We start from the raw sequence: 13,419 nt of genomic DNA, 5'->3' as shown, positions 1-13,419 counted from the left end.
TGATCTTTGGCAGTCAGGGCCAAGGAGGGTGACTTAGTTGTCATTTTTATAATTTCTTTTTTCACGCCTGTAACTAGAGTTGGTTTGGTTTTTATTTTTCCAAAATGTGTTAGCATTTTCCACATTTCTTGTTCACCTGAAGAAGACTACTACCCATATTGTTTATCCCATGGAGGTCAGGGGAATTTGGAACAAACCTGCTCTTTTTGGCCTTACACTAATTAGTACTTAAGGAAAAAACTCATCCAAACTCTGTTTTTTTGGAGTTTTTTAATGGTGCTTAAAGAGCCTTCTGAATATCTTTGGTCTCTTCCTTCCTTTCTATTATATTGCGACTTCTTAGTGGAGTAGCTGAGACCTAGATGAATGGTAACTTGTCATGAAGTAGGAATGTAGAGGGATGGAATCAAAAAGCTTTAACGTGAACTTTGCTGCAGCTACTGTTGCCAACCAAAGATTTTATGTGGTATACCACAGCCTCTGTGAAGGCACACAATGTACCCTCTGAAGCAGTTCAGTCTAGAAGTTGGGCAATGTTAACTTGTTTATAATAGCTAAAACCTGGTGGGAATGCCTTTTGGCTTTTAAATACTGCAAACACCTTTTAAAAAATTTATGATGTTCTGAAATTGAAATATACATAAATAAAAGGAAATATGCGGAGGGTGTGGAGAGATGCACAGATAAAAATGAGGAAAGGATGAGCTGTGGTAACCGTAATTTTTTTTTTTTTTTTTTAATTACAGTAACCACTTTGTGTAATATTAAGTATGTTTTACATTGATTCAGTATGTTGATCTCTTTCATCATCTTTGTACTGGCCAGAGCTGGCTGGAGTCCCACTCTGCACTGAAACAGGATCCGCAATCTGCTTGGGATCAGTACAGAAACTGTGTGCAGACATCTGCCCAGCCATCTTTAGCTCTCCTAGGAGAGGAAGCTGCTTTCAGCATGGGTGTTTTGTGCTTGACATTAGAAATATTCCTGTTTATTCACCCATTTATGATCTGACTGAAAGTAGCAGGAAACATATGTGAATAAAACTGTCTGTGTGCACCACTCGGGGATTCTTAGCCTGTTTCTGGTTACTTTTAATGTCACTGATAAAATTTCTGAACTTGAAAATTTCCCATCAAATGGTTATGTCCTATAAGTTCCTGCAAGAACCTGTGAGCACAATTTCATCCACTTTCACAGCAGTGGAGAGCTGTTTCAGGTGACAGTTTTCAGAAACTACTGTGAAAGGTGTTAAGTGTGTTGCAGCTTCTTACTACACCTATATAAAGCTGTAGATTCTTATGAAGAATCAGATGGAAGAAGATTTGTCAGGAGGCATGTGGCAGAGCACTAACAGAGTTGGCTCCTCTGTGTGGGAGTCAAGTCTGCAGTAGAATATAGGTAGTTCTATTTTTGTCTCCTCTGCAGTATTTTTTCCTCTGCTCTCATGGTGAGAACTCTCCTTCTGTGATTTCATTATATATATGTGTGTGATTCTCCATTTTTACAAATGTAGTCAAAGGAGAGACTGTGGTCCCACTTTAAGAGGCTGAAACAGTTTGCAATTCTGCAGCTGGCAGTTACCATCACTCAGCTAGAACTTACAGTCATAAATGTCATAACTTGCAGCTCTGAAGGCTCCTATTCTGTTTCAATGCCAAGTCAAACAGATTAGTGAAACTCAAGTTGGTTTAATCTAATCTCTTTAATCTTTCCTTGGGTTATATTTATCTTCTTTACACTGGTGTGGACCACTAGATACATTCATGCAGTCAGAGTGAGAATCTCAGCAGGGAGATAGTGTCTTGTCAAACAGATTTTGGCTGGTCTACAATTGATCTTTTCTTTCTGCTGTTTCCTTTTTCTTTGCAACCTATAGCACTCTCACTGGCATTCTGAGCTTCCTGCAGCCACCACCTTGCAGGAGGGATAAGAATTTGTGCATGAGAGCTGTCATCTTGGTCTGCATCTACATTAGCATTTCAGACCAGATCTAGAATGTACTTTTGAAGGGAATTTCCTTACAGCAGTTCATACATACTCATCTCTCTTAGAATGAGAGTGAAGTGGAGGATGTTCCCCAGCAGCGCACCTAATTCATGCTCTTTGATAATTCCTTCCTTGGGACTAAGTTAGACCTGGACTGAAATACCAGTTCCTAAAACGCTTTTATAGGGCACACCAGGGTCTTAGCAAAACATAATTCACTGTCATCATTTTCCACAGCTTGCTAATGCAGACATCCTTCAATAGAGTTATAGATCAGTTTTATCTCCAGCTGAATTCTGATTCCATCTGGGTCTCTTTTTGTAATTCCAGTGGAATTTGATCAGCAACTATTACCAAGGCTGTGCCCAAATTCCATGTGACATTCACAGGATCTTTCCTATGACCACCAAGAATTAACTTTGCATATTAAGTGCAAGACAACTTCCTAGCATTGACATTGCAATACCTTTGTGAAATAAAAAGGCTGGAAAAACTTGTATTAGTTAAAGGATACATAGCATGTGTGACATAACTCTAGGGACACAATCCTATTGTACATTATATATTCACAAAATACCTATAGGTATTTTGTGAATATATATATATATATATATATATATATATATATATATATATATAAAATAAAATACATGTAATCAACTTGTGTTCAGAATTTTCTGAAATAGATTGCAGTTCTATTTACCTATGAAGTAGTATGGGAGAGTATTTTAACCATTTTGGCACGTTATCTTTTTTGGTTTTATAACTCTTATTATGTACACCTGTATTATGTCTTAATATTATATTTGTTTACTGCAGGGTGTTGGGAAAAACAAGGTTGTTGACAGATTCCTTCACCTTTTAAACAGACCCAGAGAGTACTTACAGCTGCATAGGTAAGAATGTGTTAGATTACCATACTTCTTTGTTTTTGTCAAATTGCTCATGTTATTAAAACTCAAGTTTCTGAAGTTCATGTGTGTTTACTGTTTGAACAAAGACCCCCTATTTTGGCAAGTGACACACAGATCACAGAATGTGTCTGGCAGAGGCAGTAAGCTGACAGGTTGAGGAGTGGGTGCAAGAATGTGATGCAATCACCTGGTTTGATACATGAGGAAGTAGAAGTCAAAGTGTGCTGATACTAAACCTTGTTCAAAAAACAAGTTATATTTTGCTGTCATTTCCAGAAAGATTTCCCTAGCATGAGGTACTGTGTGAGGGAAAAGTTGTTTGAATATATTACTCATCAGACAAGAAACATTTTACATAGTAAAGACGTTTTGGCTTTTTCTCTTTGGCACTCCTGCTACGTGCATGTATTTCTTTCTCACCCATTAACAACTTGGATAAGAAAATTATATCATAAGCAAAAAAACAGACTTCAAGACAATAAACCAACTGAAAACAATTCAAAAGCTGAAATAATAGGAAATTATCTGCCTGCTTTTTATAACATGAACGTGAAACTAATAAATGGAAATAAAGAATAAATGTATCTAGAAGACTCATTTTCAATTTAACTGAATCCCATTTTAGCTTCATTCCTAATCTTTATCTCTTTGTCTTCAACTTCCTAGCTTCATCACCCTGCCTCTTTCCATAATCACTTTTTTTTAAATATTGCTAATGAAAATGTCGATGTTTGGTATTTTGCCCATTAACAGCATAGTCTCTAAAACACTTTCTCACCCAGATTTTTGTCTTCAAATGTCTTGTACTTGTATTCCTGATACTTGGATAACTCTATCTCATTACTTTTCTACTGTTGTTTTCCTTTATACTACTTATTCTAGACTTCCATCGCTTCTATATGAAATGCTGCTTTTATGACCTCCTACTTTCAGCTTTGTGTTAACTTTCCCGCTTGGAACAGCCACCCACTTCATCTGCATAAAATACACTGTGGTTTTTGCAAATCCCAGTTATGTCACAAAGTACTACATTATTTGTGTCCTTTTGTGTGTTCTCCAGTAATGAAGAAGAACAGTGCTTAATATGAATTCATATACCTCAGTAGAACGTTGTATGAGCACCATGTCTGGGGTTTTCATGTGGCTGTAGAATGTATAAATTACTGCATGCTAGTTGAGACATCACTAGGAAGAAAAATGTGCGTTTATTGTCTTGCCAATACAGTGTTCTACAATCTCTATAAGGTACTACTTATGATGACAGGGGTTTGGAGAGATGTTGAAGTAGAAAATGAAGCAGAAAATGATGAGCAGCACTATGCAATGATTCAAAAATAATTTGTGAATATAGCAAAATTAGAAATTTCTATTTCCTGGGTAGTATTTTGAAATGCTATGTGAAGAACTCAGTCTGTGTATTTTGGTTATACTTTACAAGGTAGAGGTGTTTAAACAAGGATTGCAGTATTGTTAGTGCACTCTTCTGGATTCAAAACAATGTAAGAGCAAGTTTACAAAAAACCCAAACAGTTTCCTAGTAAGCTTTTACATACTTTGTGGGGGAGATTCAGTCAGTAGTTTATGGCATAGATGTACTTTATTAGAAAATATTCTAGAATGTGCACTTTATCTGCGTATATTTCTTCAGATTTCCTAGCTAGCTACCATAAGTACCTTTAAGCATGCAAAGAAAAGTATTTCTAAATATAATACTTTTAATGGTGCTTCCATACCTGAATTACAGATCTTGACAAATTCATTAGGGTGGAGTTTTTTGTTGGTTTGGTGTTTTTTTACTGTCGTGCTGAAAGAGTGTAAGGAGTTCTAAGGCTGTTCTAACTCTACTTATGTTCAATGACATTCAAGCAGGGAGTATTTATCTTAGAGGCAATAAGCTATTACCAGGAGTCATTTTAAAATCTCACATTTTATGTCTTGTGCTTCAAGAGGATGAGAGGAGATAAAATACAGGAAAAGGGATGTCTGTATTTACTTGCTGTGCAACAGATTCACATGGGCAGGGTCAGCTTGACCCAAAGGTTTTGACTGCTTAAGGAGGTTATAAATCCTTTCTCTTAACCTTTTCTACAGCATCTCATTGAGAAGTTTTATATTCTTGAAATTTGTAAGTCTTATAATCATTTCAGTACCATAAAGCATAAAATCTTAATGGAAGGAAGCTGCAATTAGATTCAATAATGACAGAAATTAAGAAAAATCTGTGCTTATGAATTATTCAAAAAGTTGGCTGCCTTCTCTTACATACTTCCTAATATTAGCAGCTGATCAGGAGTAGACCAGCTCTCTCATTTCATTAATCGTGGGGTTATGGAAACAGGTAATATGGCACAGGCTCAGCATAGCCTCTTCCTACAACTGCACTTATGAAGCATTTTGCTGCTTTTCTGTGTTAAGAACTTTCATCTGCCAGGATTTCCCTGTCACTCTTTTCCTATAAGAGTAAGTTTCAGCAGAGAAATCCCAAATTTTGTTTACCCTCCTGGTATAGTTGTCTCCATTTTGTTCACCCAGGACACCAGCTACATGTTACAGAATAAACAACAGCTTTACTTTGTCTAATATTAAAGAAAGAACTTTTAAGAGTTCTTATAGAAATTAAACATGTACTGGTTTTACAGACAGTAACTAAGAAACTGGCTGTAAGAAAATGTGTTGTTCTCCAAGCTAATGTAACAAAGTCAAGTTGCTTCTAAATTCATGAACTCCGGAAAGCCTCATTATTTTATGAACCTTTCTGTTACTACTTTTGCTATCTCTCCTGTGAATTATATGGAAAGAATTTTCCAGTGGTTCTACACAAAAATCTGAAGTTAAATTTGGTAGACTAAGTTAGTATTTCATTAAATCAGGAAAATAATTTTCATGGAAACTGATAATCATAGAATCACAGACTGTGCTGAATTGGAAGGGAACCACTAGGATCATCAGAGTCCACGCAGGCCCTGCACAGGACCGAGAGTTCTCACCCTGTGCCCGAGAGCATCATCCAAATACTTGAACTCAGACATGCTGTGACCACTTCCATGGGGAAGCTGTTCCAGTGTCCAATCACCCTCTGGGTGCAAAACCTTTTTCTAATATTCAAATTAAACCTCCCTGACACAACTTCAGGCCATTCCTTGGTCACCACAGAGAAGAGTTCAGAAGAGCACCACAGAATGCTCCTCTGCTTCCCCTCATGAGGATATCTTGCTTTATTATTCTTTATTGTATATTTATGTTTCCTTGTATCTTGATTTTTTTTATTCCCTTGTGATATCTTGCTTTGAATTACAAAGTCTCTAAAACCAAGAAGATTCCACAGAAAGAATGAAAAAAAGATAAAACTTTAGAGAAGACTCAGGCAAGAAAATAAGCCCTATTAAGACTGTAAAATCCTTCTTAGCACTGATGAGAGCAATAGATAAGTATAAAACAGTAAATTCCCAGCTCTCCTACATAAAAATGTCAGAAGAAGGTATTATGGACTCTAAATAGTTGTCTCCTTTGATATGACCAAAGAAAAAAGAGATTAATTTTACTTCTTTTATCATCAAATTGCTAACTAATTTTACAGAAAGAATGATTTTGCTGGAATAAGAAGTTCTTTATCTGTCATTTAGACATTTAAGTTTGCGTCTATTTAGAATTAAGTCATAGTCTCAAGCTGTTTTTTATATTTCAATTAGAATGATTTCTCCTCCTTGCAGTTACTATTTTTATGATGACTATATATACAGAACTACAGCATTTATCCTTCTGTTTTTAGTTCAAACTTGATTTATTGTTCCAGTTTGGGGAATTTGGAAGGATTTCTTTTGTTTGTTTGTTTTGTTTTTTGGTTTTGTGGGGGTTTTGGGGATTTGTGAAGAGACTTTTGATAGAAAGTTTCCTAAAAGCCTAGGTTCTGACTAGGAAGATGTAAACTTTATTGACACAATTCTTATGGTAGTTTCTGGTGGTATAAATGAGGTGCTAAATGTAGAGAGGCATGTGGATTAATATATATGCATCAAGTTTTTTGGAGTCATATACTGTTATCTGATCTTAGCTTTCATCAAAATACACTGCTATGCTTAATACAAAAGCATAAAAAATAAAAGAAATATTTATATGTAGTTTATTCTGATATGCTAACTTAGGCAACTAAAAACAACTGGAAAAAATACTTGTGGACAACAAGAACTGGGAAAGCTGTCACCACTGTTGTACTGGTGTTGGATTTGCTTTAAGTCACATGCCAAAAAGAGCTGCTGGTAACGTGAAATCTCTGAAATTACCATCTGCCATCATTAATTGTGCTCTTAATTGCTCTGATAGCAATCAAAAACCTCTCTGTCTTGATAGTGCCTTCACAAAAAAACTTATTGCAGAACATCTGTGTTCTAAGAAATGTGTTTGTTTGGTTCAGGAAGGCATGAAGGTAATTTCTGTATGTCAAAACCTTTTCTTTAAAGTTTGGTGTACATTGTGCTCCTTGATTTTTTGATATTCAAAATCTGTATGCTGGACACTGTCTTGAATAGCTTGACTCTACGTGGCCCTCTTTAGCAGAGGGGTTGGACTAGATGACCTCCACAGGCCTTCCAACCTCAACCATTCTGATTCTGTGATTTAGTGTTTTCTGCAAGGTAGCAGCTGGATGACCCCTAGCTCTTATTCTAGATATGTTGTAGTAATGTTGTAGTCTGAAAAAAAAAAAAAAAAAAAAGTTAAAATGAGTTTATTTTACCTTCATAAAATTATATAATCCAGCAGTGCTTGTTGCATGAGAGGAGGCCATTTGCACTGTCCTTAGCCGATGCTCAAATGGGTTAGTAGGAACAGTAGCTCAAGTTCTGAGAATTAAGAAGCAGCTTCAGACTCAACATTCTTTTCAGAACATAGTGTGTTAATGAGATTAAATTTGATAACTTCTACATAATTTATTTATTGTTCTGATACACATGTAAATAATGAGTGGTTGTTAAGCAGAAGTTTCTCAGTTATGTTTCCATCTTCATGCTGTGTCAGTGACAGATTAGCTGTAGAAAATGCAAAATTTGGAGCCCACAATCTCCTCTGCTGGCTGTCTATCATGGATATTCCTCTGTACATTTGAAAATGATCGGGAGTAAAGAGTACTGATTCTTTTATGTTCTGATTCCTTTATGTTGTGATGGGAACTTGGTTACTCTTAGCTAGTGGGAGAAGTGGATCCCTCCTCTGAGCTACTACTGATGTAGCCACTGAAGTCATGATAAGTAAAGCTAGTCAACTTCAACTCTAAAGTTTTCAGTGTATAGATCTGCATAAGAACATCACCATCACTTACAGAAATAGAAGTTTTTGATGTGTAGACTGCAGTGTAATCTACATCAATAATTTATTGATGGCTATGAATGGATTTTCTGCTGCTCAAAACCTCAGTAAATCTGCAGATGTGAAATGATTAGTTTCGTTCCATTGTTCTCCTTCTGTGTATCAAGAAAATAGTCTTCTAGGAAGTTAGTTTCTTGTGAAAAAAGATAATATGAATCATATGACAAAAATAGGGAATGTTTTTTAGAGTATGAGGGTTGTTCTCTATGAAGTCAAAAGTGTTAGAACAGCTTGTAAACATGATGTGATGCCTTTTCTTGAAATAGAGAATGTAGGAAGTTTTCTTCTTTAGCTTTTAATAAAACAGGTTTACCCCTAAATTATCCATGTTAAGTTTTAGTTCTACATTTGACATCTTTTTCTTACAAGTTGAGATAATTTATTTTTCTAAGTATTTACATATATGCTACAGTAATTTATCTTTGTTATAAATGTGATGTTTGACACTGTCAGTGGAATACTAAATGCTATTGAAATTCTATTTTGTATCTGATGATCTTAGTACTCTCTTTCAAGATATTACACTACCTTGTTCTATGTGTCCCAATACATTTCCTTACAAAGAATTTGCTTAAAGCATCTTGATTTGATATCACATCTTCCTGTCAGAGTTACTGTATTTATTCTAGTGACTGATGATTGGAAAGTGTGATACAGGGTTCATTTTAAAAATCTGCTGCATTTTGTGTTGCACCTTTTCTAGTTCCCTAAAAAATTACAGTAATCTGTAATTTTTTTTTCCAAAAAATTAATCAGTAATCTTTTTTCCAAAACTTACCTGAGTTTGCATATGTTATCCTTTTCAAAAGAAACGTAATTTTGCTGTGGTCTTTAACAATCCAATTAATGGGGAGTTTGAGGTAGGAAAATGAGCTTATGGTGTCCCCATGAACAATATTTACTACAAACTGTGCATTAATCTTTAGATCTTGATTTTCTTTCCCTCTTTTTCAGCACATGTAATACGTATAAAATCTAATTATCTGTTTCCCCTATTGAGATAATTTAAAACTACCCTTTCAGCTTTATTGACTTCAGATTTTTAAAATTCCAATTTAAAAAGCTGTTTCAGAAGAAACAGCTTCCTTTGCCCCAGATACAGGTGGATACTAGAATTATATTGTACTCGTTCTTAGAATTACATTTGATTATCATGTCTTGAATATAGGACCCCATGAAATAACTTAAATGCTGATATAGCTCTGGAGGTCTGTTTTTAAAAATGAACAATACAGAAAAGCTATCTCCATAGTGGGCTGCTGAAGGAAGTGTTCTATAGTTGCACTGGTTTATTTCAGTTGAACACAGCAAAAGCAGGGGGAGATGTTGTGTTGTGTTTTTGTTTGTTGGCAGCCACAAAACAAAAGTCTGGTTAATTTTTCCTCATGATTAATGCATCATTAATGTTTAGATTATTTTCTTTTAATATTGTACTTTATAGTGTGTGCTTCATTCTTTATGTAGCTCATGTTTGGGAATTAGTAATAAGATGATACATTTTTGTCATGAAGATTTATGTTGTGAAGCACTGAGTGCATTGACTATATAATAGGTGTCTTTATGGTTTTTTACTTGTTTTTTGCCTGTTTTCTTAAATGCATTTTCAGCCAATACAGAGTTGCAATGCAAAGCTTCCAAAATTTCATGCCAGCCGATGGTCCCTTTTTCTAATGTTAGCTTTTCATAAACTGGCCAATTAGCTCTGTTATTGTCAGATTCCAGGTGTTAGAAAGCTACTTTGTTTTTCTTTTTTGTAGGCTTTGAATTCTGCTTTAATATCCTGCTGCATAGCTGTTACAGAGAAATAGTTCAGGTTAGAAAACCCTGTTGTTTCATTTTCCTCTAAAGCTGAAGTAAGAGTTTCTCACTGTTCACTCAATTAAATGTATTCTTACAAGCAGTAAGGGAAGCTGCAGGGTGTCATGTTTCCCCATTTATGGATCTTACAATTAGAGTGAGTGAATTTTGCATCTTGTTTTGGCAGATGGATCACATGCAAGTAATTTTGTACCTTCAGACTTAAGCATATAACATGAATTAAACATAATTCCCTTTGACCTTTCTTCTGCCACCTGCAGTCATACTGAGTAATGAGTACCTTTATAGTCGAAATAATTTCTTGCATTTTAAACAAACTTATGTCCTGCTGAGTAGCTTTAACAGCCTAGCAGGAAAAAAAAAAAAAAAAAAAAAAAAGGTGAATTTAATTATCAGTTCATACAGATAAGTCTAAAAGCCTTTACAGGGTCATTTTTAACAGAGCAATGAGACATCTGGTTGGCTTTTCAGATATTTCAGAATTTCCTAAACATAGCAGTCAGATCATGCAATGCAATGGCTCTGTGGTGGGTTGACTAAAGAAATTAATTTGTAAATGTCAAAATCGTGCAGATTGATTCTTTATGTTGGGATTGCCTGCTCTTCATCAGAATAATCTGTGAGTGGATTAACTGACCAATTAACAGCTTCAAATGGCCTTTGGACTAATTATTTTTCAAATACTCTTTTAAATTAAGTCACAGCAGATGGGTTTATTCATGTCTGATTGACATGTAATTGAGAAGAAATACGTATCTATGCACATAGGTATTTAGATAACAGATGTCTCACAGAAATGAAGGAGAATTTCTAGAGCATACACTCTACATCTTTGATATTTCCTTTCAACTACCATGAAGTTTTGTGTGGTGAATCAGAAGAAGGCCAAACCTGAGCTTGATTTATGTAACCTCGTTACCATGAGCAGAGACCCCTAGAACACAAGGTTGCCTTGCAAAAATAATCCCTTACCCTTTTAGCCTCAGTGTAAGTACATACAGAATCCAGGACTGTATTCTTCTGTGCCTGTCAAGATGGAGTAATTCCACAGAATGTGAGTGTTTGTGATGTTATCTGAGGCCCTGACACTGTGTCCTGCATGAGGGCATAAGCCTTTCTGGGGACTCAAAATAAAGCATTGGAACACCTTTTGTTAAACTAGAGAATAACAGCTAACTGTCTGAGCTTGATGGAAATTTTTCCTGACACAGCTCATAGTTGTTCTCCAGAAGGAAAGCATTGCTGTCAGTGAAACAGAAACTGTCACAGCAGTATGTTTGAGTCAGTCTGCAGACCTCAGAAATAGCTGCCTTTAGGGTAAATAATGCAGCAGTAGCAAAAAATAACTAAAAGACAGTGATATGAGCTAATAAAAAACATAAGAAGAATTCTCAGAAGTCCTACTAAGAATTGAGTGGTCCTATCAGAGTAGTTGATGTATTTCAGTAGTAATCATTTTTTTCTTTTTTTTTTCTTTCTTTTTTTTTCTTTTTAAATGGAGCACTTGTGAGAATGGCTTCCTTGATAAAAGTACATTCTTAGGAAAGACATTAGTGAGCTTTTCGTATTTTTCTTTTACAATCAGGTGAAGACAAAATCAGTTGAGTAAGATGACAGTATGTCAGACAGTTTTCTCACTCTACATTCCTACGGTTTTGCTTCTTTGTGGCAGACCTATTTTCATTGCTGAATGTGATGAAATTAGTAGGGTTTGGTATTCATGTCTTTGTTAGAGCCTGTTAGTTATTATTAAGGTGCTATTATTACTAAGTGGAAGTGAATTGGAGTTTTTAGCTCCTCTCCTGTGGGAATTATGAGTGTCAGACATATTTTGCATTTAGGAAATGCTGCTTGCCATGTTGTTCAAAAATATTTCGGATTTAGTGCGTTTTTATCTTTCTTTATTTCAGTGCCTTTACATTTACATAATTTATTACAAAGTGGGAATTTAAGAAAAAGCCCTAAGGAGACAGTTTATTTTTGGCCATTCTTTACTGTGTTTGGGTCATGGTAGATTTCTGAAGAACAGAAATTAATTTTATATAAGTGTATAGCATATAATTCTGAAAGGAAAATAACATGAATCTGTTACAACCTTTGTAAAATCATTCATACATGTCTGAATAGCCTCAGCAAATACAGGAGTTTTGCATACACTTAAATTATCAAGCCAGTGGGATTAATGTTTGATTTACATTTAACTTCTGTAATACATTGCAAATCCCCCAATGTATTTCCTTAAATATTAAGGCTGACTATCAACAAAGCACAAACAACAACAAAAGATAAAGATAAGATAAAATATTAATTTCTCAGAACATTTTTCCTTGAATTATTTCTGACTAATTAGTACCTGTGACTGTGATCTTCATATACTGTAGCATTTGATTTATACATTTTAAAATTATTTTTCATCTGCAACTGTATAGGCTTTAACCAGAAATGTTAACTGATAGTGGAGGTAGGCTGATACATACCAAATGAGAATTTAGTCCCTAAATAATGTGCGTTCAAGAAACAAAAATCATTGGTTTGTTGTTATTTTTGGATCCATTATTGATTTCTCTGCCCAGCATATAAATTGCTTAGACACACAGGATGACAATTGAAGCTGTGTTTTTATGTTCACAGTATGATTTATAAGATAATAGATTAGTGCTACTGCTTGTTTTAATGATTTAAAAAGTTATATGTTGCAAGTGAATATGATGTTAAGATAACTATTTGAGGCAGGATTGCCTACTTGTGACAGGGTTAAATGAAGTAGATGTGGTCCCATCTTTGTAACCTTTCCTCTTCTGGATTGAAGTTCAGATCAAGTAGCTAAACATTCAAAGCCTCTCTTTCTGCCCTTTGCTTTATTTCTCTGCATGGAAACTGTGGGATAAATCAATTGTGGGCTTAAAACTAAACAAGAAATTATTAGTGATTAGGGACAGAAATTCTGCTGACAGCAGTTTCAAATAAAGGAAAGGTGCAAGTTATCCTCTCAGTTGAAAATTGTAATTGGAAGCTGGCCACTTAGTGGTGTGCTGCTTACAGTACTGTTTGGTTTCCTGTACCCATGGATCTTATCAGAATTGTTGGTTTTTACAAGGTGTTGCAAAATTAAAGCTAGAACTAAGTGGATATTTGGAAGAGTGAGTCAGCTAGGCTTAAGCAAACAGTTTTGTTACACAGCACAGTTGTGAAAGGTAAGAAATTTGTTGTATCAAATGTTACATACAGTGCAAAATTTACCAACCTTACCAGTGGACCAGTATGTGCATCTCAAGCAGTGTTAAGAGAGATTTTCTGGATGGGTTTTGTCCTGTGATCAGCCCATCATTCTTTTGACACA

General features: G+C 35.2%; 1 protein-coding gene across 3 annotated transcripts in view; it reads left to right on the top strand.

Moving 5' to 3' along the window:
- The window catches only part of VWA8 (von Willebrand factor A domain containing 8), a 181,476-nt gene that overhangs the window by 84,357 nt on the left and 83,700 nt on the right, over nt 1-13,419 (top strand). For all 3 annotated transcript variants that reach the window (XM_030272011.4, XM_072928692.1, XM_072928700.1), the window contains one exon: nt 2,806-2,882. In XM_030272011.4, coding sequence (XP_030127871.4) covers nt 2,806-2,882 — 77 coding nt within the window. The remainder of the gene's footprint in view (nt 1-2,805; nt 2,883-13,419) is intronic.

Source organism: Taeniopygia guttata, chromosome 1 (assembly GCF_048771995.1).
Source record: "Taeniopygia guttata chromosome 1, bTaeGut7.mat, whole genome shotgun sequence".
NCBI classification, from domain to species: Eukaryota; Metazoa; Chordata; class Aves; order Passeriformes; family Estrildidae; genus Taeniopygia; species Taeniopygia guttata.
This window is presented reverse-complemented; position numbering and strand designations above follow the sequence as displayed.